Here is a 24,765-nt window from a genome sequence, read left to right on the forward strand (position 1 = left end):
TCTTGGAAAACTCTAAAGAACCCTATATGTATTTTTTTTCTTCGTGATGGAAATATCTTTAAGGTTTTTGATGATTATAACAGTAAGTGAAACTTGCCTGTTGCCAAATGGGAAACGATGCAAGGCGACGTGCAACTCCCTTACCAGCGCCGCCCTCGGTGTTACCGCGGCCGAGCAGGCAGTGCCTGCGTCGACATTCCGCAGCGTCTGTTTCACACATACACGTGATGGTGGGAAGCTGGGGTTCCTGTATCCTGCTTATCTTACTTTAGAATATATGGGCACTCTCCCGCTCCCACACTTAATACACTTCTGAAAAAAAAGTTCAAAAGTTAAATATGCAAAAGTGGATAATCAGCATCCATTTTCTAGGGTGATTGCAATCTCAGAGATCTTAAAATTATTCTGGCATCTCATTCACATTCCTCCAATTTGTTCTCGTACTTCACAGTCGAACATAAAGTCCACGAGCTTAACGCTTCTTCCTTGTGGTGCGCCAGTGATTTCTTTGGTTCAAATTTATTAAGCATCTGAGACCTAATCTTGGTGTTGTAAATACCAACATTTCAATTTCTCTTCTTATCATTCATTTTTATAAGGCAACTGGGGCATGGCACGAGGCAATAAAACACTCCAGCATAATTCCACAAACTGCTCGGCCGTGCTCGTGAGCTGGCGTGGCCAGGGGTGCCCAGCACAGCTCCAACATACACTTCCCTGCTGAGTCCCGATGGTCTCAGTGGGGCTTAGAGGGTCCCCGTGTGTGGTGCACAGAAGTGTGGGTTATTAAAAACTGGATCTTATCAAGACAAGGATACCTGCATTGTGGATGTCTTCCCAGGCAGGGGAGGTACTAAAGGAGGGGGGCTGCTCACAGAAGTACCGGGGGTCCAGGAAGTCGGCCTGGGGCTCTGCTCTCTGGAACAACGGCCAAACCGCCCTGTGGAGCTGTGCTGATGTGGAAGTGCCTCCAGAAGCCCTAGGTGCTGCAGTGGGCCCCACGGGGAGCTCACCTTTGCGGAAACCAGCCCCATCCCCAGTGCCAACACCACTTCTGCATTAGAGACGCAGCGTTGCTAGTTCTCAGGGAGGCCGTCTGGGCCGTTGTCCTCACTAGCAAAACACTGCCCCTTTCCTCGCCGGTCTCCTCGCTCCCCAGCTGAAGTCTTGTGTGCTGTGGCTCATCAGTGGAACCAGGTTGCACACCTGTGTCCCAGCTGCAAAGGAGGCTGGGGGGTGCATGGGGTTTCTGGCTTCTGCCTTGAGGAGAGGGTTTTGAGAGACAGTTAATTCTCCAAACATTAAAAGGATGCTCAAAACGCTGTTGGAAATGCAGGAAAAAAGGCCCTCTACAAGCACAAATAGCTGTAGTGGATTGTTTTAAAGGCTCCATAGTGTTTTGCTTTATGCATATAATTCACTTAGCAAATCCTTATTGGCATGCATTCAAATAATTTCCTTTATTTTTGCTATTAAAATCATATTACAGTGATTTCATGTATCTGTATATGTATACACACATATCTATATATTATATACACACAAATGTGCAAATATATTTGTATACTTTAACTTATTTTGACAGGATTAATTCTTAGGGGTAGAAGTGCTTGCTATACACAGGATATTTAAAATTTTATATTTTGATACATATTATAACATTGTCTCCCTGAAACTTTTGCTGAAGTGCCTCTAAGCAAAGAAATTTCATGTTTAAAGGAGTTGTCAAGTCTAGGGAATTTTAGTAATAGTCCAGTAATTAAAACACGGTTAGCATGTACATGTTCCTACGTGGTAGTTTTGTTAACCAGAATCTCTAGATCCAAGGGAACGGCCCTACTGCACCCGATGGCGGTGAGCGACCTGTGCTGGTCACACGAGAGTCTGTGCCTGGGTTCTCCAGGCCACTCCTGTGGGCACTGTGTGGTTGGGTCCCTGCAGTCCCTTTTGGGACCCTCTGTGAGCCCTTGGGAGCATTCACTCCCAGTTCCTCACCCAGCCCCAGGGCTGCTGCTGCAGGCAGTGGCAGGGGAAGGACTCCCCCATGGGGTGGGGGAGGTGCTCTGTCACTGTGCAGCTGGTGGAAGCCGTGCCCATGGCGGGAGCCGTGAGTGTGCAGCCTGCACCACAGTTCTTGGCACCCCTGGCAGAGCCGTGCACGAAGGGCCACTTGGAAATCCGCCTAGTACTCCTTTCGGACTTGTAGTTCATTTGTCTAAGGCAAGTGATTGTGAAGCGTGAGTCTCGCTTCCCCTCCGGAGCAAGGAGGTCGCTCTGCTGACAGCTCCTAAGTAGCTAAGAAACATCTCGAATTCGGTGACATTTTACATTCCCAGATTTGCCCGGCGGCCAGCGGTCTCTTCTTCCAAGTGACCTATTGATTGTACATACATGCAGGTCAACTCCGATGGGTTCAGTGTTTTGCACTCATCATCTGTGATCCTGTTCTTTTCGCCAGCCCAGGCCCAGACAGCATCGACCTGGAAGCAGCAGTGTAGAAAATTGCAAACGAATCAGAAAGGACTGCAGCTGGGAACGGAATCGGCCAGTGTCCACAGTCAGTGTTTCCTGAGGGCAACGCCCTGCTCCCGCCTCCGCCCTGTGGGGGCCTCAGAGCCCGGAGTGTGCTGGGGTAATCACAGCTAAGCTCCGGCCGTGCTTTGCCCCGACAGCTGCCGATTTTGCTGTCCCAGAAACTGTGTCTCATCTTGGAGGCGCCGGGGTGGCTCACCGAGGCGTGACAGCGTGGGAGTGGAGATGGACACGCGTGATCTCTGTGGCCTCGAGTGGCAGCTTCGAGCTCACAGGGCGCCGGGGATGGCCTTCACCCCAGGTTCTATGACTCCGTGCTAACCACGCCCCTCCAGGGGCGCCGGAGACCCAGGGGTTGAGGAGAGGACGGCTCCGGGCTCGAGCTGGCGCCCGCGAGGGCGTGGTTTTGTCAGGCGGATGATTTCAGACTTCGTCCAAGTGAAAAACCTTAACAAATGGCAAACGGGCCAGGTGTACCTTGTCCCTCTGATGACTGCAGCCCCCCGCCATCACACGGTGGCCGCTGTCACTTTGCATTTGCTGGACATGCCCAGGCTGGACGTGAGAGGGGCCTGCGTGTTCTCGTGAATCAGGGCCAGTGCGGATTCCTCCTTCTTGTTCTAAAAAGTCGGTTCTGACTCTCTCTCAGCGCACAGAGGGTCGGGGCGAGGAGAATGGGGCTGGGGGTGTCCCTGCCTTGGGCGCCGACTGTTCCGTGTCTGTGGGGAAGGTCGCCGTGGTTAGGCGAACGGGAGGTGACCGCGTCCGTCCACCACCCAGCCTCAGCCCTGGGCTGGTAGCATGTGAGGTGGTGGACGAAGTCTTGCTTGTTCCCCTTGTTGTGGGCCCTCCTGGCCCCAGCAGCCAGAGATGATGGGGAGGGAGAAGGCACAACCTGGCTGGAGGCTCCATTCCAGGCGGGACCCTCTCTGCCGCTGCCCGTCCCTGCCCACACCAGCTCTTCCTCGGGTGGTCCCAGAGCCGGGCGCTCTCCCCTCCGCCCCGGGGAGTTCTGCCCTGCCTGCAGCCTCCTGGCTTCACTTACAGCCCTGCGTTCACTTTGGGAGCCAGGAAAGCTCTGAGGACGGGGAGGCGGCCTCTCTCAGGGAAGGGGCTTGGGAATCTGCTTGGGAAACCCCACCCTCTGCACTGCCCCCCTGTGGGCCTCACACATCATCTCTGTTCACCTGGAGTGGGGGAGAGCCTGACGGGTGGTCCACGGACCCCCCTCTGTGTCTCAGCATCCCCACTCATGTATCAAATCACCCAGTCGACACATATGTAAACATATAAACTGATCTGGGGATAAAATAGGACATAATCATGAGCCAAACAGATGAAAGTCCAGCCCTCGTGGAACTTCTATTCCAGTGGGCAGAGAGAGACAAAAGCAAAATATAGAACACGTGGAAAGAAAATAAATGCTGCGGGAGAGAAAGAAAGATGGGGAAGGGGCCAGGCTGTGCTAGTAGGGGAGGGAGTTGCAGTTTTAGGCTTCGTGGAGGAGCAGAGCCCTGTGGAGTGAGCCCTTGGGGTGTCTGGGGGAGGAGCCCCGAGGCAGGAGGTGGCCCGGATGTGGGGCAATGGCAGCAAGGCTAATGTGGCTGTGGCGAGTGTACAAGAGGGAGGGAAGGGGGACACAGCCCGAGGGACGATGGGCGAGCGTGTGTAGGATCTCAGGGGCCCTTCTGAGGACCAGGGTTTTCCTTGGAGTGAAGCAGGGCCATTGGGGGGGGGGGGTCGGGCCAAGGAGAGGGGTGACAGGACCAGCTGGTATTTATGAGCACAGCTCTGACTTCCACTTTGAGGATGGTCCCTGGGGTCAGGGCAGGGACAGCAGGAGCTCAGCAATGCTGCTGAGAGTGGACGGTGGCCTGCCAGTGGGGGTGGAGTGGCCATAAAGGCAGTGACGAGCCGCCTGATTTGGGATCTGTTGGGAGGGTAGGGCTGAAAGGTTTGTTGGTAGGTCGGGTTGGGCTTGAGAGGAAGGGGAGAGCCGAGGATGACTCCGAGGCTGCAGACTGAACTGCGGAAAGGTTGGAGCTGCCTCACCCGACCGGAGGGAGACTGAGTGGGGCGGCTTTGCCGCGAGGAGAGTCAGGATTCACTCGTGAGCCCTTTAAGTCACAGGTGCCCATCGGCCGCTCACGGGGAGGTGGCGCAGTCGACTACAGGAGCCTAGAGTCCAGGGGAGAGGTCCAGGCTGGAGACACAGCTTCAAGGTTGCCATCTGATGCAGGGCGAGAAAAGCATGAAGGGGGAGAGCTCCCCAAAACAGCAGTTGAAGATGCAGGATACAGAGATGCCAGGACTAGGGCCCAGAGCACCCCCGTTTAGAGGTTGGAGACCAGAGGAGGAACCGGCATAGCAGACGGAGCAGAACTGGCCGGGGAAGGAGAAGGAAACCCAGAGAGAGCGGTGTTCCAGAAGTCAAACGGAGGAAGTGTCACTGACTGGAGGGAGCCCACACAGGCTGGAGATTCTGTGAGCTCAGGGGCCTTGTTTCATTTTATTCTATGCTTGATACCCAGCCTACACACTGGGACCTGGCACATAGTCGATGCTCAACAAAAGAAAAGTGTGGCATTAACACACAAGTCAAGTAAGATGAGGACTGAGAACCTGTTGTTGGATGGGGCAAGGCGGAGGTCGTGGGAGACCACGGAAACTGCTGTGGTCCGGAAGGAGGAGCCGGGCAGTTTTGGGGAGCTGGTGCTGTTGTAGGTCCACACTCCTCCCCGTCTGTGAACATCAGGGATGTGTCTTCTGGCCTTCTCCAGACGTGCCATGGAAGCACAGCACTGCGTGCCCGCATCAGGGCCACCATCATCACGCACGTGACGTGGTGCTGCCGGAGGCCCGTGTCCTCTCTGACCACGCGGTCCCACTGGGTTTTAGCTCATTTGTCCCCTTGGAGAATTCCGATCCTCAGGAAGGAAAGAACAGAGGGACCCGTGGAAATCAATGACACTAAGAAGAGTAAACCAATGGAGAAAGTCAATGAAACGAGGAGGCGACTCTGACTAGACGGACACGGCTGACAAAAACAGAAAGGGCGAGGACACAGACACTGCTCCGGGAGTGCGGTGTGACGAGGCCCACACACTGGACAGGCGCGGGTCCAGTCTGTCCCAGTGCCGCTTGTGGAAGAGACCGCGCTTTGCCCCAGTGAGGTGTCTCGGGGCCAGGCGGAAAGTCAGCTGACCGCACATGTGAATTTGCGGACTCTCAGTCCCATGCCTGGTCTGTGTGTCTGTCCTTATGGCAGACTACACTGTTTTGTTTGCTGCAGCTTTGCAGGGAGTTTTAAAAGCCGGAGTGGGAGTTCTTTGGCTTTGTTTTTCCTCCCATCTTTTTTCCCTGGAGATTATTTTGGCTTTTTAGGGCCCTTGGCCATCCTGCCCAGCTGATTTTTGACAAAGGTGCAAAGCAATGCAGTGGAGGAAAGACAGCCTTTTCCACAAGCGAGGTGGGAAAACCGGACATTCTCAGAGGGGACAAGAAAAGAATCTCAAGCTAAGTCTCTGACTTTGTATGAAACTTCATTCAGAATGTGCGCCAAACTTAACTGCAAAATATGGAGCGGTTAAACTTTTATGAAAATAGGAGAAAATCTTCGGGATCTCCGATTTAGATTTGACATTGAACAAAAGATCTATAAAAAGGAAAAATTGTGAAACCTGATTGCATCAAAATTAAAAACCTTTGCTCCTCAAAAGGCCCTGTGAGGAGGCTGAAAAGACAAGCTAGGGACTGGAAGAAATTTTGCAAACCGCGTGTCTACAAAGGACCAGTTTCAAGAGTATGTAAGGAACCCCTAATATTTAGCAGGTGAACAACTAAGCAGTTTGATTAGAAAACGGCCAAAGACGTGAAAAGACTTTTGACCAAGGAGAATATACAGATGACAAATAAGCATGCGAAAAGATGTTCAGTGTCTCTCGCCATCAGGGAAACGCAGAATAAAACCACAATGTGGCCTCACCACACACCTGTCAGAAGGACCGAGACAATGGGACCCCAGCAAGCGCATCGAGGATGCGGAGAGAGGAGTCGTTCATGCATCACCGGTGGGAACGCCAAGTGCAGCAGCCGCTCCAGAACATAGTTTGGTCTTTCATTAAAATACCGAACGTGCCACTGTCCTCTAAGCCCGCAGCAGCACTCATGGACATTTGTCACAGAGACATGAAACTTTATGCTCATATAAAAACCTGTACACCGACGTTTAGAGCAACTCTATCTGTGATAGCCCCAGATTGAGACAACCCTGGTGGTTCGGTGAACGTGGCCCTTGCGTACTGTGGGAGGGCAGCCCAGAGGGACGGCTACTGAACTGTGAAGCAGCTAGAGTGATTCTTGAGGTAATTAGCTGGGTGAAAAAAAAGCCAATCCAAAGGGTTACATATTGTCTCCTTTTTTTAAAATTTAACATTCTTAAAATGACGGAATTACAGAAATGAGAACAGATTAGTTGCCAGGGCTTAGGGATGAGGAGGGAGGGGCAGAGGGAAGGGAGATAGGTGTGGCTGTAAAAGGTCTCCAGGTGGGCCCTGGCCAGGGTGCTCAGCTGGTTGGAGTGTCGACCCGTACACCAAAAGGTTGCAGGTTCAGGCCTTGGTCTGGGCGCATGCCTGTCCTGGGTCTGATCCCCAGGGTGTGTGCAGGAGGAAACCGATCAATGCTTTTTTTCTCTCTCTCTCCCTTCCACTTTCTCTAAAATCAATCAACACATCCTTGGGTGAGGATTTAAAAAAAAAATAAAATAATGAAAGGTCTATAGATGGGAGTCTCGTGGTGATGGAAATGTTCTGATCTCCGCTGTATCAATGCTGATATTCTGGCTGTGATACTATGTAGTTTTGCAAGATGTTAGCATTGCAGGAAACTGGGTAAAGGCTGCATGTGGTTGCTCTGCATTACTTCTTACAACTGTATGTGAATGTCCAATTATTTCACAACGAAAGGCTTAAATTAAAATATCAATGTGATACATTATTTATTTTCTCCATTTACAATAGAAGACTGGGAGCCTGCCAGCGCGTGACAAGTGAGCACACTCAGAGCTTGGGTGGGGCTCCAAGGGGGGCGCTCAGGTCTCCCCCTCCCCTTCCCCCTCCCTCCTCCACCCCGCTGCTCTGGGCCACACAGCGCTGGCCACTTTGATGGTTGACAATGTTACATTTTAAATTGTTTTTATTCTTAGTCATATCTGTTGGATTTGTGCCCATGATAGATTGTGTTTAGGGACTGGAAACATAAGGAACTCAATGATGAAATACAAAATAATTAAGAACAAAAAGTGGTAAGACTATACAATCCTACTTCAAAATTACTTTCACTAATCTGTAAATTGCATTCATCTAATTTTAAAAAATCATTGTACAGAACATCAAGCTGTCTCTGGTACTTCAAAAGCAGTGTGAAGAAGAGAAAATAGAGTGAAAATTATACCCAATTTTGCTTCCTTTTCATTTATTGAGAATAAAGTCTCTGCTCTCACTCACAATGTTCTATTTGCAGAGTCCTTGCAAACAGCGGCCTGGAATCTTTCCTCTCCAGGCATTTATAAACAAAATGTAAAAATTACAAAAATAAAACAGTAGTGTTTTGAAGCGTAAAATTCCATAATTTCAGACATCAACTTTCAGGAAACAGTTCTTGCTTTAGGAAACTGGGTGCTGTGTCGTGGAGGTAACCCACCGTACTGTCAAGTGCACTTGTATATTCAGTCCCCAAATCAGGTATGACCGGTTGTTTTTAGTATGTTTGTCAGAAAATTATGCTTTCTCTGATGTAATTTAATAAAAGTTAAACATTGTGCATTTTTAAAGTGATACAAAGTGGAAATTTGTCTGCGATGCCTATATACCGTATTATGTGAATATTAATGACTGCATTAGAACAAAGTTTAGAACACAAATATTTAAATATGATACTCTCAAATAACTTGCTTAAACTGCAAGTCAGCCCTGCCCAGTGTGGCTCAGTTGGTGGGAGTGTCGCTCTATAATTGAAAGGTTGTGGGTTTGATTACTCGTCAGGGCACAAACCTAGGTTGCGGATTTGATTCCCTGTCTGGGAGGTGCAATTTCCAGTCTGGTCATGTACAGAAAGCAACCAATTGATGCTTCTCTCTTGAATCAATGTTTCTCTCCCTTCCTTTCTCTCTAAAAGCAATGAAAAAATGTGCTCGGATAAGGATAGAAACAAAACAAACAAATAATAAAAAAATTCACTCCCTTCAAATCACTCCTTTGTCACATGCCACACAAAAATGGCAAAACCAGTTTTTAAAATATTTGAGGAGGATTGTAGTGACAGGCATTTGCAAGTCACAGATGGCCAGGCAGTGCTGATGGATGAGCATGCATTCATCAGCTTTATAGCATCCTGCACAGTTACGTGTCCTCTGTTTTTATCTAGGACAGCAAGGAGATGGAGGGTCCTGGTTAATTCCATGTTCTCCACAGCTGGAAATTACTGTCTGACTGAGCGCTGGATTGGAGTCGGGAGGCTTCCACCTTTGATCCAGCCCGGGGCCCAGGGTTCTTGGACACATCAAGTGGGATGGTGGCAGCGTTAACAGCACCTGTCTCCCATGTTGCGTCTCTGAGGCCAGCCAAGCAATACATCAGGTTTCTATTTACATTTTAGCTTCTTTCCCATTTGGGATGTTTTCTACTTCAAGTGACAGAAAGCCCTGACTCAACTGATGTAAGTCAGGAGGAAAATGGAAACCTCGAGGCAGGGCGGCTTCGGCGTGGCTGCCTCAGCAGCTCATTTCAGCAGGCCACGGGGGTCCTGGGTGCTTTCCCTTGCACCCGCTCCGCCGCCTTCCACGGGTCACCTTGGCGGCCCCTAGTGTCGCAGGATGGTGACTGTAGGTGTCAGGGCCCCTTGCAGTTAATGAGGATGCCCAGAGGGAAGAGACAACATTTCCTCCTGAGCACCTCTTCCTCCCCCAACAGACTTTCTCCCACCACCCTGGGGCCAGAACTGAGCCCCTGTTCATCCCTTAGCCGGTTCTTGGAAGGGGAGGAGAAGCTTCGTGGGTGGTTTAGGCTGTGCTGAACGGAGTTGACATTCTGTAGGCAGAGAAGAGGGAATAACTGTGTGTTTGGTTTTGATATGACAAGGGTTCGCGATGAGGACAATAATGTAAATATGCTGATAGGTTCAGAACAGAAGGTTCTCCAGTCTCCTGCTTGTAGGACATGAATTCTGAGATGTGCATTAGCTGCCACACACAGTATGTATAGGGAATAAAGAATTGCGTAACACCCTGGCTGGGCGGGTCGGTTGGTTGGAGTGTCTGTACACCAGAAAGGTTGCAGGTTCAATTTCCAGGCAGGGCGCAGAGCTAGGTTGTGGGTTTGAGCCTCGGTCCGAGTATGTATGGGAGGCAGTTAATCGACGCTTTTCTCTCTCACATTGATGTCTCTCTCTCTCTCTCCCACTTCCCCTCTTTCTCAAGTCAATAACATATCCTCGGATGAGGATTAAAAAAAAAAGGAATTGCATAGTGATGACGAAGATAGGTTCTGGGGCAAATTTCAGCTCTGCCATTTGCCGAACTGACTTAGATCAGCAGTGTCACCTCTCTGAGCCGAAGTTCCAAACGGGACTTACGGGGCTGGGAGGAGTAGGTGAGGCCGCACACAGAAGGGGCTAGGCCGGCGCCCAGTGCGCAGCTGGCAAGCGACAACCATTCAGTGCTGGTCCGGCGGTGGTGATGGTAACGGTGAGCGCCTTTGTGTCTCTCAGCCTCTGAGCAGCTGTTTTCCTGCTTCTACTCCTTCCACTGGCCAGTCTCCCCTCTGCTCACTCTGTCCTCCACAGGGCAGCCAGAGGGAGCTGTTAAAAACGTCCAGTAGATCCTGTCCTTTCCCCACTCAGGACTCCCCGAGGTGTCCCGTTACACCGAGGCACAGACCGGCAGGCCTTATTGATCACAGCCCACAGGGCCCTCTGCGGTCTGGCCTGTGTCTCTGCATTCCGCTGCAGCTCCACCCGGCCCCCTCTGCTGAGCGGCTGCGGCCCGGGCCTCGTCAGGGCCAGGGCCACCTGCTTCCTGCCTGCTGTGCCTTCGCCTGGGTGCTCCCCCTGCTAGACCTTCTCTCACCGCACCACCTCCTTGATTCACTCTCCGCCCTAACAACCTCCTAGGAGAGGACTTCTCCGGGGGAGTTCTGCCCTCTTAAAAAGTCGTTCCTCTTCCTTCCTCTTAGTCTGGGTTCTCCAGAAAACAGACCCTGAGGCAAACGCTTACACGCTGGCACCTCACGGAGGAGGACGATCCCAGGGAGGCGGGAACAAGGAAGAGGAAAGCGCAAACCCTGGGCCGGTGGGTCCCAGCTTGGTGCGAAGGTGGCTGAGGGCCTGGTCTCCAGGGATGTCTTCTGACAGGACACAGGGAGCGTTGTGTGTCAGCGCAGGCCATCCAGGGAAGGAAGAGGATTTGTCCGCTGGGTCCCCCCTGTACCCCGTCTTCCACTGGCCAGGCCCGCCCCTTCGGCAGGAACCCCCACACCCCTGTGTTGCAGTGAGGGGCTCCTCCAGAGCCCAGGGCCAGGCCGACCAGTGCACAGACACGTGGCCTACACGGTCTTCTTGTCAGTCGGTGCCACAGGCAGGGCTTCTCCATCAGAAGGTAGTGGGGGTCCCAGCAGGGACACCGGCTCCAGCCCTGTGGGGACAGTGTGGAACTGTTGATGGGGCCTCTCTGGCCTGGAAGCAAGGCAAGCAGCCACAGTCCTGGTGTGGGGTGGCGGCAGAGCAGTCCCTGAGGCCGCCTGGGTTTGGGAGGCTCAGGCTCGGAGTTCAGGCTGCCCTGTGGCCGCTTCTCGGGCGCGGTTCTCTCCGTCCTGCTGAGGATGGCCCGCCGCGCAATCGCCTGCTCATGGGGATGGAGCAAGTAATCGCAAGAATGGAATCTCTGTAAGGCAGGCACTCATCTTTTTGAATGACCTTTTTTTAAGGGTCTTGTTATCCACCACTCTGCACAGATAAGTTGGAAAACAACATCGTGACAAAAATTTGTGAGTCTGTGCTTCCCTTCTGAACACAGGCAACTGGCCTTCCCCTGCTCTCCTCCTGCTCTGCCCCCTCCTCCGTCTGCCCGCCCCGCCCCCAGCAGGGGGAGGTGCTTTGTGGTCTGGAGGCCTGGCCTCCTGGTCCCAAACTCTGTGCACATGGAGTTCTGGGAGAGCTGAGCTTCACTTCCCCTGTTGTCAGGGCCCTGGTGCCACCCATCGAGCCCCTGGGAGTCGCAGGGGACTTCTGTCTCTGGAAACAATGCCACGGTGGAAGGTTTTGTTGTTCATCTCCCTCCACCTTCACTATTCTTAACTCCCTTTCCATCACTGCATCGTCTCACCCCACCTTCTTCATTCAAATGCCTACCATCCACCACTTCTTTATTGCCCTGAAAAGTTTCCCGAATCACATTTACCTCTTGAAGGAATACCTTGCTTATCTCCATGCTGGCTACTTTTCTCCCAAATCAAAATTAAAAAATTATTTCTGAGTGTGATTTTAGGTCGAGGATTTTGAGTTTATTGTCTATCTTTGCTTAATGTTGAGATGGCCAAATGAATCATCTTTTAAGAAATCGGCATTTATATTAGACTTAGGAAAAACCTTGAACCTCATAGCCCTTTCTAGTGCAGAGAAATCCTGACTTCCGTGGATACCAGCAAAATAGAGGCATAGACTTGCAGAACTGAAGATGGCCGTGGAAGTCCACTTTAGCATGACCATCTCCCACTCTTCTCCCCGACTCCCACGTGGGAGAGGAGGGAACAAAGTCCAGGACAGGCGGGGCTCCTCGGGCTCACAGAGAGAGTGGGAAGGAGCCGAGCCAGCAGAGGGACCAGTCCCCGCGCCTCTGTGTCCGGGGCTGTCCCGAGACCCGCACCGCTGCTTCACTCAACCTCCTGGCTGGGTTGGGAGCTTTGCAAAGGCATCGTTTGGACAGGCAGCAGAATGTTAAATTATGTAAGACAAGGAAGATCGTTTCCTGCCTTTTCTCACCTTCTCACATGCCCTCCCAGTCTGGCTTCTGCTGGGTGTGTCTGGGCATGGACTGGCCAGCCGGGGGTGAGCCTGCCTCATAGCGAGGGACGGGAAGCTGTCTGTGTCATCGGGAGGAGGCATCCAGCTTCCTCCTGACCCCCCCCACCGGCACCCCGTCACCTCTGCTCCGATCTGAGATGCTCTGTAGGAGACATGTTGTTTGGCAGCAGTTTTGATCGTATGGTTGTGTTTTTAGTAAGAAATAAAGTTTAAAAACTGGTAAATTAAAAGACATATATTGGGGATTTTTAAACGTTTTGTCCTTATGAATATACATTGGTAACTTCCGTTCGCGCGGCTCTGAGTCTGTCTGCCTGCTGGATCTCTCACCGGCGACCCGGGTGGGGGTTGGAGGCAGCCATCCGGGCTTACCGAATTGTGTGACATTGACCCTTAACTTTTTACTATTACTATTATTATTATTATTACTGTGACGCATCCTAGTTGGCTAATGAGACTCAAGTGTGCTTTCAAGTCGTTCCGAAGCTGGGTTTCAAGCAGACTCTGATATCTTCTGGGCGAAATCCAGCCTGTTTAGAGCCATTCAAAGAGGTGTCGGGTCTGCCCCCATCCGACGCCGCTTCCCAAAGGCTTGTGCGAGTTCGTCGTTCACACTCACCTTCTTTGTTCCAAGGCGACTCTTCATCCCACACATTTTATGCCCAGTCGTCACAACGGCTCTCTTCAGGTGTTAGCGCATCTCCAGGGGTTTCCTGCGCATCTGGTGTGTAGCGGCTCCACTCTGCCTCTTCTTGGGGAGCAGAGGAGGTTCGTGGAAGCCCAGGCCTGGTCCCTGCGCACCCGGAGCTGTCTCTGATCTCGGCCAGTCTGCAGACCCTGACTTGCACGTGACCCTGAGTTATTAAAAACACACCCCCGAGGCCTGCCTGGGTTACATAACAGGGCTGTGAGGCTGAATGGGGACTCTGTGCTGGGAGCTGGGGACGGATCTGGTTTACCAAGCACCTCCCAGTGTGGGAGGTGGACGAACAGCCTGTACGCTGTGAGGCACCGTCTCCCTGGGGACTCAGAACTACATTTCAGAGGGAGGGACTGCGTGTTTCCAAACTCCCCTGCTTCCTTTTGTGCCCAGTCTTTCTCCTTTTTTTCCGAAATGGGAAGTGCCACCCCTTTCCTGATCCAGCTGTAGAGGGTCAGGCCTCAGGCACTGGAGGTCAAGCAGGGGCGGCCCTGGCGAAGGGGCACGATCAGATCGGAGAGAGCAGCATGCCTTTCAAGGCCCTGAGGGCACTGGGGATGATGGGGCAGGCTTTCTTTCTTTCTTTTTAAAATATATTTTATTGATTATGCTATTACAGTTGTCCCATTCCCCCCTCTCTTATACCCCTCCGTCCTGCACACCCCCTCCCACCTACATTCCCCCCTTTAGTTCATGTCCATGGGTCATACATATTAGTTCTTTGGCTTCTACATTTCCCATACTATTCTTACCCTGCCCCTGTCTATTTTCTACCTACCATTTATGCTACTTATTCTCCGTAGCTTTCCCCCTCTCTCTTCCTCCCACTCCCCTGTTGCTAACCCTCCATGTGATCTCCATTTCTGTGGTTCTGTTCCTGCTCTAGTTGTTTGTTTAGTTTGTTTCTGCTTTTGTTTTAGGTGTGGTTGTTAATAACTGAGTTTTCACCTCCTGAGCCCAAGCCACTGACAGACAGCCATGTGGGAAGTCACAGCAGACCTGGTAGTCAGGTCTCACCCAGCTCCTTATTTTGCAGCTGGGGAAACTGGGGCCTCTGGCAGAGATGTGATGGGCTCGGGGCAGCTGGGAGAGGGAGCACTGGATCCCAAACTAAACCCTGTGTGAGGGCGGAGGCCATGCTGGCCCAGCCACTGTGGGCTCCGCAGCCTCGAGCAGAGGGCCTGGCACTCAGGAGGCTCCTCGAACACCTGTGGAAGGAAAGCGCAAATGTAACATCAGCACCTCTTCCTCCACATCAGCCTGGTAGTCTGGCCCTTTTAGTGAGATTTGACTAATTTTACGGTCAGAGAGGCCCCTCTGCCCTGCCTCCAGGCCAGCCGTTTCCCCAGGGGCATGGACAAGACACTGCTCCCCTAAGCCAGAGAGTCGCCCAGTGTCCACACAGCCAGAGCAGGAGGCAGTCCCCCACAGAGGCCCCTCCCCATCGGTCACCACCCGCCAGGCCTGGCTGGGGTCTCCCTCTCAGGTCTGAGGTTGGGTTGGGACTACAGTATGACCAAGGGGGGGGGGGCGCTAGTTGTTACAAAGTTGTTTCCAGTTTGGGAGGCTTCAAGACTGACCTCTAGGCCAATTAATAAAAGCAAAGTGACTGCTTGGTTGCATTCTCAAAAAGTTGTGGGTGTTGAAGAGGGTCCGGAAAGGTCGGGAAGCCCCAGGCTTGTGGATGAGTTCTGGCGGCAAAACGTCTGGTTCTGAAGGAGAAGCAGGCACCTTCCTGTCACGGCTTGGCTAGGCTAGGCACATGCCACCTGGGAGTGCCCGAGACTTTGTGAGGTTCTGCGGCTGAGAGAGGGCAGAGTCAGAAGAGGGGAATAATACAAACTCTGCCTTTTCGCAGGCTGTCGGCTCTCAGCGAGGGGGAGTGTCATTTGACTTGTCCGGGGGACAGCTCTCTGTGTGGTGCAGTGGCCCACCCTCGCTCTACAGGCTATACGGCCGCTTGGTTAAGACCAGCTGTGCATCTTGAGAGCACAGCCTTGGAAAATCCACGCCTGGAAGGAGCCGGGAGGAGGGAGGTGAGGAGCGGTGTTTTGGCGGGTGAGGGAGTTGTCGCCTGCCAGGCCTCCCGCGAGCCAGGGGCGGGAGCAACCCCCCTCTCGCGGTGGGTGCAGGGTCACCCTGGAGCTCGGGAGTCCTCGCGCCCCGCGTGCGCGCCCCGCTGCTCCGCGCACCTGCGGCGGGCCCCGCGCGAGTCAGAGCGGCGGGCGGGCGGGAGGGCCGCGCGCACAGGTGGCGGCGATTGGGCAGGCGGGGCCGGGAGGGTGACGTCACGGGCTCCGGTCCGGGCGGCAGAAATAGGGCAGCTGCGGCGGCGGTGGCACAGCAGCGGGCAGCGTCAGCTCAGAGAGCTGGAGCTGCGACAACCTCCAAGGCGCCCGGGACCCGCCGACAGCCAGGGAGACCGATCGAAGGACGTGGACCCGGGTCGCAGCCGTCGCTGCCGCCACGGGGCGCTCCCGCCCGCCAGAGTCCGGCCACCTGGTCTTTCCTTCCACCCCAGCCGCTTCAGGTACGCGGACGCGGGGAGGGTGCCAAGCTGCCACCACCAGCCGGCCAGGCTGCGTCCCGATGGGGTCCTGGCGCCCGGGGCTCCGCGTCTCCCCGCAGGGCCCGGAGCGGGCGCTTGCGTGGCCTCTCAGCCCGCGCCGGGAGAGCCAAGTTTGCCCGCCCGAAGAGCGGCGGGCACAGGACCACGGGACCCGGGCTCGGCAGGGCTACCGCCGCCAGGGCCAGGACCTGGGGTAAAGGCTGGGGCGCCGAGACTTGGGGCCCGGGTCTGCAGGAGGGACCGGAGTGAGCTGGAAGGCGCGCAGAGCGCGGTGCAGAACAGCTGGCGCCGAGCCCACAGCCCGTGCCGGGCTCCGAGACCCTGAAGGCGCCACTCTTGGGCTCCGGACCCCTAGCGGCTTGGAGCCGGGCGAGCGGCAGCCCTTCAGCTCGGACCCGTGCCCTTGGCCGGGCTAGGGTGCGGGGCGGCCAGGCGCACACTCCCCCTCCCTCCAGCTTTGCGGGGAAACTTGCGTCTCCTCGCTGCAGCTCCAAGGGCCCGCTGAGCTCCCCCGGCCCTCACTTCCCCGCGCTAGCTCCCTGCCTCTGGGGCTGAGCATGGGGCTCGGCGGAGGATGCTGGGGAGCGGGACCCAGGACGGAACCCGGGTTTCTATCGCGTCCCCTACCCCTTTACACCGAGCAGACAGTGTTCCCTGCAGGAGTCACTAGGGAGCAGTTTGTTTAGGGGACGTCCAGGCAGGGGGCTTGGTCCTAAGAGAGCTCGTGCTGTGGTTATCTTCGCCTCTCTCTGCGCTGGCGAAGGAAACCTGTTCTAAGTTTCGGGGGACCTAGGCGGCGCAGGCAGAACGCTCCGATTTGGGCACGTGTCGCCTCGAGTTTGGGGCAAGAGCGGTGCGAGCCTTCTGGGCTCCCTTCAGCTGACACAGGGCTGTCCGGAGGAGCGCGTTCGCCAGAGGACCGCCACCTGAGGACTCTGCGCCCTCCACTGTAGCAGGGGCAGAGACCCGCTGGAAGCAGTGGGGTTCCTCTCCGGGCCGACCCGTGGCGAGCACCCCTGCAGCGCGCTGGCCTCTGGAAGAGCCCGGGGACCCGCGGAGCTGAGCCTGCTAGGTGTGTACCTTCGCCCGGAGAGTTGGTGCCCACGGAGCTGTCCAGCCGACCTCGCTCCTGATAACTGCCGTGGACGGTGATGGATAGCGCTTCCACAGCTTCTCCTCCACTCCCCTCTAGGTGTCGCTTCCGCCGTGGTTTCCTGTGAGGGAAAAACAGCGCCAGTAGCTTTGGTCGGTCCCTTTGTAAATTTGTTGCAATGATGTGTGCGCACCAGGAACTGAACTAGATGGGCCGCGGAGACACAAACACCCATCCTCGTTTTCTGGGGCAAAGATAAGCAGAGTTTTAATAGGAGTGGCACAGTCTCCCCTGGTGAGTGCCCCAGGAATGGGTCAATATGACGCTCTGTGAGGAGAGAAAGGGGATGGGGAAGAAATTCTGACTTTTCTCAGAAGTCCCAAGTTGTTTTTCTACCATCGGGCTTGGGGGGAGGCCTGAGATGACTTTACTAGTGTTCTCTTAATCCTGGAGTAGGCTGTGGACGGGCTCTGGGCGGAGGGCTCCCCTGGGAAGCCAGCGGTCAAGGGAGTGGGTGCCAGAGAATGAGTGAGGGGGAGGTGGTCTGTGACTCTAAACCGCAGCGCCCCTCCTGCGGTAGCTCGTGTGGAAGACTTGATCTGATGCCCTGCAGGGCCCAGATGTCTGCTTCGTGTCTGAGGTTTGCGTGCAGATACTGCAGCATCACAACACCATTTGTGCTGAGACACTCAGCTGAGTGTTCGCCCTCTTCCCATCCCAGGGGAGAAGGCAGCCCCTCCCTGAAGACTTCAGACTGAAAATCGTCTTTGATGCAATCTATTAAATTTCTCTTAAAAGTTGTCCAAGTAGCCTCTGCTCTCTTAGAATTGTATGATCACCCCCAGTTTTTGTTAATTCCAGGAAGGCTCTCTTTGCTCCGGAGAGGGTCCTGCTTGTTTTTCCAGGCATTGGGAGAACTTCTGCCCCTTTGGTTGTGTCTTACAGGGGGCAGTGAGTGGGGGGGGGGTGTTGCATTTTTCTACCTTGATCAGTCACTCAGGATGCTTCTCCTTCTGCTAAAGGCTGCGGGGGTTTTGGTTTTTAAGGTGAGCTTCGTGTTGTGCTCTTCTGTTTGACTCCACACTCTGCTCCAGAGACTGGAACTGAATAGTTGAGATTTCCTAAAAATCTGCCTTAATTCTGACTTTGCTTTTGCGGGGGCGGGGGGGGGGGTGTTTCTTTTCAGACTCAGTCTTCTTGTGTTGCTTATGTATAGTAAATTGTGTGCTTGCTAACTTAGTGAAATTAGGTAGTGATTTCAAGAGCACATCTTTCCTTACATTTTCTCTCTCAATGCCTAACACAAGGCGTGGAACTTCACATAAAACAGAACGGCAGTTGAGGGCAGATGGTGCATCAGGAGATATAACCTGAATGCTGGAAGGGTGAGGGTTACTGGAAGTCGTGTGTGTGTGTGTGTTCAGCTTCACAGTAAGTCCGGATGCCATAGATTTATACATTGCGCATAGGGTAATTTAGGCACCTAATGTATCAATTGTTAGAACAAATCAACCAAAGATATAGAGCGGGAATTAATAGGAAATGCAATATAATTTCATGATGGTTCATTGCAGGGTTACCCTGATATATTTCCATACTTAATTTCCTGGGTTGGTATTTTAGGGACTACTTTAGGAAGTTTGAATCTCTTTCTTTTTTTCCTTAAAACACTCACAAATAAAAACTAGGGTCATTAACCCTAGTTTTTAGGGTTAATGAAGAAATTAAAATATAGCCTCGGAGTTTTAGGTTAGGGGTTCTGTGACTGTTTTTTTTTCCCTTCTCACATTGGGCAGACATACAGAAGAGGACTGCAGGACTTCGGTGGTCCCCAGCTGGTTGCTATGTGTTGACTGCCAACATCCCACGTGTGCAATGTGGTGTGCCCCAAGTAATTGGCTAGAACATGCACTTCATCAGTTAGAAAGGTCAGGAACGCAGGTGCCTCAGGGTCACGGACCTTGCCCGGGCTCTTCAAGGTTGAGTGGCATTGCTTGGTTCTGCCAAATCATCTTCATAATTTTCGGTCCTGCTGGTAACAAAGAGAAGCCATTTCCATGTGGCTCACCCACGTCTGCTTTAGTAATGTTACCACATTCTGGGGAAGAGCCCGAGAGAGGGAGCTGGTGGACAGTGCCCCTCAGAACTCTGACCGTCAGAACTCCCACTTCCTCAAACAGCGCTGGTTCCCAGAGGAGGGAAGGGGAGTCTGGGTTAAACCCACCGCCAGTTGAACGTCGCTGCTTCTCTCTGGCCCCGGCCCTACTCAGTAGACACAGCCTACGTGCTGGCCCATGGGCCCTGGTGCGGCAGACTGGGAATTCACGTATTCACACTGATCTCTCCCTAATATGCCATATTTTTCAATTTTTTTCAAACAGCAAGTCAGAATTTAGAAACTTACCTTATATGAATTTGTAGTACCTCTGTAATTTTATTTTCTTTAATTAATTAATTTTTAAATTCTTACCTGGTGCTTACTGATTTTTAGAGAGAGCGGAAAGAAGAGAAGGAGAGAGAGTGGGAGGGAGAGAAGCAGACACATCGATGTGAGAGACAGACATTGACCGGCTGCCTCCCACACGGGCCCTGACCAGGGATGGAACCTGCAACATTTTGGTGTACTGGGCATCCCTCCAACCCACTGAGCAACCTGGCCAGGGCAACCTCTGTAATTGAAATACAAAGAAACAGCAGAACCAGTGTAAGATTATATTATAAAGCCAGAAAACCCTGTGGTTTTTACACGGATCGCTCGATGCCCTGGTGGGGCCCACCCAGCACTGAGAAAGCACAGCCAGTTTACCTGAACGGAGCCCGCACACACACAGCCCCACGCGAGTGTGTGACAAGGTGAGAGACAAGGCAGCTGCCTGGGGCTGGATGCCTGGGTCTCAGCCCAGGTCTGGCCCCTGACTTGGCAGTGCACAGTGGGTGAGCCCTCACCCCCCGGGCTCTGCGGTTTGGTCCGTGCATCGGGCAGGCCGGCCCCTGGTTCCCCCGAGTGCGGGGAGAGTAGCACAGGCGGGAAACCTCGGAGGAAGCAGTGAACTGCGTCTCCAGGAAACAGTGTCTTAAATGTCAAGGGATTGTGTTTTATGAGTTGTTCGAGAGAAGAGGTAGTCCCAGCTCTTTTATGAAAACACTCTCGGGGAGATTTATAACCAATCTTAGGCCTCTAGCATGGACTGAATGAAGTTCATAAACCTACATTGATCTCAGAAGGAACTTCTGGACACAAAGAGGGTTTGCGACCTTATTGGTGGCACCTAGCCCCGCCTATAACGGACAGCCTTGAGTTTCCTCCCATCCTAAGGCCTGTTGGCTCTTGGCATTGGAGGGGAGTTCACGTGTGCACAGGCCCCCTCGCCCCAGAGCGACCCCCTTTGCTGTGCTGGGGCGCCCCAGGAGCTCAGAGGCCGCCTTGTCAGCACCCTGTGGTTTCTTCTTGGCCAAGAAAGACAGCAGCAGCAGGGGCTGCGGAGGACCTGCCGAGTGGTCCCGTCCAGGGGTGGGTGCGGCAGGGCAGCAGCTCAGCTCTCCCTTGCTCTGCTTCTCTGGTTGTGGCCGGACCCATGCCAGTCGGGGAAGTGCAGCTCCTGGCAGCTTTCAGAGACGAGGGAGACATGGGGCTGAGGTTCTCCTTTCTCGCCCTACACAGATTTTCCCATCATGCTCAGTGTCGGGTGGCAGCTGAGGCCGGGGTTTAGGAGGATAGACACCGAGTCCAACAGCCCGGCTTGAAGTCCATTGCTACAACTTATCTGCTGCGTGGCTGTGACACAGTTCTGGCCTCTCTGTGGCCCGTCTTCTCTGTCATCTGACTAGGGGATAATCATTGCCCTCCTCATGGGGCACAAATGAGGGTTAGGAGCTGACACCTGTAAAGCATTTAGGAGGGAGCCTGACATGTCGTGATTGCAATATAAGTGTTAACCAAGTAGACAGTCTCTATTATGTGGTTACTAGACAGGTCATCAAAATTGATTTAGACCCAATATTAAATTTTTTTTATGAACTGAGCTGTCATAAAACTTGAGTTGTGAATTTTTAGGCTGTTGCTGTTGTAGATGTAATGAATTGTCACTCACCCAGAGTACAAAATGACATCTAAGACACATCTACCATGTAAATGAAGTTCGATCTAGTGGTGGCTGAGCTGAGCTAAACTTGACGAAGCAGCTGCCTGGCACTATTTCGGTAGTTGGCCCTGCTCATGTGTCCCCCTGCGTTCAGATAAAATCTCCCAGGACCTCACCACACCCCAGAGGACACCAGAGACGATTCCCGGTGCCGCAGGGCTGAGCTCCCGCTCCCTGCAACACAGAACAGCTGCTTACAGCCTGTGGTCAGGCTGTGCTCTCCTAAATGAAGTGATTCGCAGCTCACCAAAACAACAATTGAAATGAAAGGCTCTTATTTTGACACCACCCATTAATAATAAAACATCAAACATAATTGGTCTTGGATTACTAGGCAGACTGAAAACTAAATTTAGTGGCTTGAATATTTCATAACTCCAGGAATTGACATCTGCATGTTTACTAGAGTAAATTTTGATTATCTTGCTGGTTTTAGTTTATTTGGGCTGGGCGGCACGAGCAGGGAGAAAAGCAGGCAGTCTCTGTGTGCGCTCGGCTCGGGAGCGCTGTTTGAGAGTGGACAAGTAGGGAAGGACTGATAAAGTAGAGCGGGAAGCAATGTCTTTCTAGTCCTAGCCTGAGTTACTGTTGCAGGTTTTAAAAAAATTTCCAAAAGCCCAGCGACTGCGTTCAGCAGTCTCTGGAACATGGCTCTGCGTTCAGAAGAGAATACTTCATGGAGAGTAGGGAGTTGCCCTATTCATTTTAAGAAGAACTGGTTGCAGTTAGGGAAGGATGTTTTGATTCTCTTCTCGTCCTGACTGTGACATTTCACTCTGCCCCTGCACTGGGCAACACTCATGCCCTAGCTGGAGTCCCAGAGGGCGGGGGAAGTGCTGAGTTGGGTGGCTGCTGGGAGCCCTCGGCCATCTCCCAGGGAGCAGCCGCAGCATTCCACTCAACTCTGCCTTTTGCGGGGTACGGAGCAGGTGCTGATGGGACCGTGACTGTGACCTTCATATCTTTGCTGGCCACCTGGACTATGGCCCCAGCAGCTCCAGTTTGCCAACAGGTGTCAAAGATGAACAGCTGAAGAAATAGATTCAGGAGCAGGTGCCTATGGCCTCTTTAATAGAAGAAGACACCTTCTCTTACAAGACAGTCATAACGTATAACCTTGCCTTTTCGCAGAACAGTGTTGCATGCCCACAATTTTTAGCCCGACTTTTTTCCTTCCTGTAGCATTTCTGTCTCAAGGTGGAGACATGAAGCCAATCTGGAGAGGCAGCTCTGTTTGGGATGTGGCAGGAGTGAGTTTGTTTGGCGTCAGCTCTAGTGATCATGTGGCACCTCTCACTTCACTTAGTTTAGGGTCCAAATCCTCCAAAGCTGTTGGCTTTGGGGGTGAGCAGAGGTGGACTCCTTAAACAGACTGTAATGTCCCTCATGTGGTTAATCCTTTTTGATGGGGACACCTGCTCTGGACCAGCCCTAATCTGGGTCACACGGGCTGCTGGCCTCCAAGAAGCTCTGTGTCCGTTCGTCTCCCAGCCACGATCAGGATGCAGTGTGGGCCACATGCAATTAAGCACTAAATTGTGTGGTGCTCACAGAAATCAATAGCCCCTAAAGCTTCCTGGAGTAAGAGTTGTGAATACTGCATCACAAGGTCCGCTGGCTGTGCTGCTTAGAGATACTGGAGTTAAGGCTGGAGTACGTCCACAGCAGAAACCTTAAAGCAGAAGTGCAGCTGCGTGGGCAAGTGGATCAGTTGGTGTCCTTGTCCTTTAGCGCAATGCCGAGCACGTGGTGGGGAGCGGAATATTTATTGTAGGATCTTCAGTTTTTTTTTTGTCCAGGTAAATCTATGATCGCTTTGAATCGCCCATTTCTTGTCATCTGGGACTTGAGGCAATTTATCATGTGAGCCTCAGGAAGCACCGTAGAGGTTATTGAAATCCCATTATCCACTGGCTGCTTGGATCCAGCTGCAAACCAGCTTGGTCGTGCAGTGAAAACCCTGGGCCTTCTTATGCCCTTTTGAAGCTCACCGTCCTATAAACTGAGATGCCATTTACATATGGGCTGCCACAGGCTTCACACGATTCCTCAGCAGCATTTATTGAGTACCAGCTGCTGTCTGAGGACACTGAGGCACGGATGTATGGTGACCTACCGGAGGGGACCCGGCTTTGTCACCCTCGTTTGTTCTTGTAGAAGCAACGGTAGGTGGCATTTCAGGTGGGTTTCTCCTGGCGCCGACTCCTTCAGTCCGCACAGCCACCCTGCAAGGTACGTAGTGTGGACCCCATTGCAGAGATGAGTGAGCTACGGCTCAGAAGTACTATAACCTCTCATAGTAGAACGGAAGAGCCTCTGGCAGGATTCGCCCCAGGTTTCCCTGGTTCTGAGTGTAAACGCTAGCCACCCCATGACGTGCTCACACGCGCAAAGCCTAATTCTAAGCCCTTGTCATATTCTCAGCAGAGTCGGCAGAATGAAACCAGGACGCGTTTGGCTGCACCTCACACTGCTCGGGGCCTTCCTGCCGGCGGCGCTGGGATGGACGGACCCGGGAACCCACCGTGGCCTGCACACGGGTGTGGAGGAGTCACGGGCAGAGGTATGGTCGCATAGCAGCTGATCTGACACTTCAGATGGGTTGCTTTCCAGGGTTAGAGTGTCCGCTTTGCCCTCCACCTTCCGTCCATATCAATTAGATGGCAGGATGCATTTAAATTGCTCCCCCTTGCTGGTAGGGGGCGACGGAAGGAGCGACATGTGTTGATGGGGACAGGAAATGTGAATACGTTTTGCTGTAAGTGACAGTGTAACCAGCTCTGGTGCTGAGAACATATTCCATGGGGGGACGGCCTCTGTCTATTGTGCATAAAGCCCAGAAAATGTAGGCTCACGGTGGAGTGCACCCCTGTGAGTTAATGAAGTCTTTTAATTATAAAATATGTTTTAAAAGAAATGAGCTCCTTTCTGGGGCCTGTGGATAAAAAGAAGCGGGCTGAGAAAGAGCCGGCAGGCTGGGCTCCTGCGGGAGGCCGCCTTAACGAGCCGCTGGGAATGATGAACGGCATGTTAGGTGTATGTAAACGCTTCTAAAGTGCTCGGAGAACTTGTTCTCAAAGACTTCCCCGGAGAGTCTCAATATACTGCTCATCGCTTAGTGAGCTCAGTCTGCAGCACTGAAGGGGATTCATACACGACACCTCACCCACGTTCTTGAGGGGGACACCATTTTTCTGCGGAAAAGGTTTTGTGTGTGAACTTTAAAAAATGGCGGTACCCTTTCACCGTTACCACCCGGGTTGTTCTTTACAGTGTGGTGAACACTTATCCCCGAGAGCTGCTCGGGGCCTCTGAACGTCCACCGTCTTCTCGATGCATGCCCTCCACCCCCTTTTCCCTCGGTGTGTGTCTCCTGTCCTGTGGAGTGAGGGGAACATTACCTCGAAAAGCCCACCTCACCAGAGTGAATAACAGTGCAAAGCGTGGGGTTGGGTTAATGCATTATTTGATCAAAAGATGCAATTTCATTTTCACTAGTACTTCATTGTAACGCAATCTTGAACCTACAGGCCTTGGTCTTCAGGGAGCCTCGGCAGTAATTCGCCGCACACTTTTCCTGCTGGTGTTAGCGGGGCTTCTGTTTGCGGAGAGCAGATGATTAAACAGAAGCTCGCCCATCTAAATCCGTGAA

At 52.8% G+C, this 24,765-nt stretch overlaps 1 protein-coding gene across 1 annotated transcript in view; it reads left to right on the forward strand.

Moving 5' to 3' along the window:
- Positions 1-15,664: 15,664 nt before the first annotated feature.
- Positions 15,665-24,765, forward strand: part of FSTL4 (follistatin like 4) — a 350,947-nt gene continuing 341,846 nt past the window's right edge. Inside the window, exons 1-2 of the mRNA XM_045826865.1 lie at positions 15,665-15,839; positions 23,541-23,676. Of these exons, the coding sequence (XP_045682821.1) occupies positions 23,551-23,676 (126 nt within the window). The 5' untranslated portion in view covers positions 15,665-15,839; positions 23,541-23,550. The remainder of the gene's footprint in view (positions 15,840-23,540; positions 23,677-24,765) is intronic.

This window comes from Phyllostomus hastatus, unplaced genomic scaffold (genome assembly GCF_019186645.2).
Source record: "Phyllostomus hastatus isolate PE091 unplaced genomic scaffold, TTU_PhHast_1.1 phas_contig_150, whole genome shotgun sequence".
NCBI classification, from domain to species: Eukaryota; Metazoa; Chordata; class Mammalia; order Chiroptera; family Phyllostomidae; genus Phyllostomus; species Phyllostomus hastatus.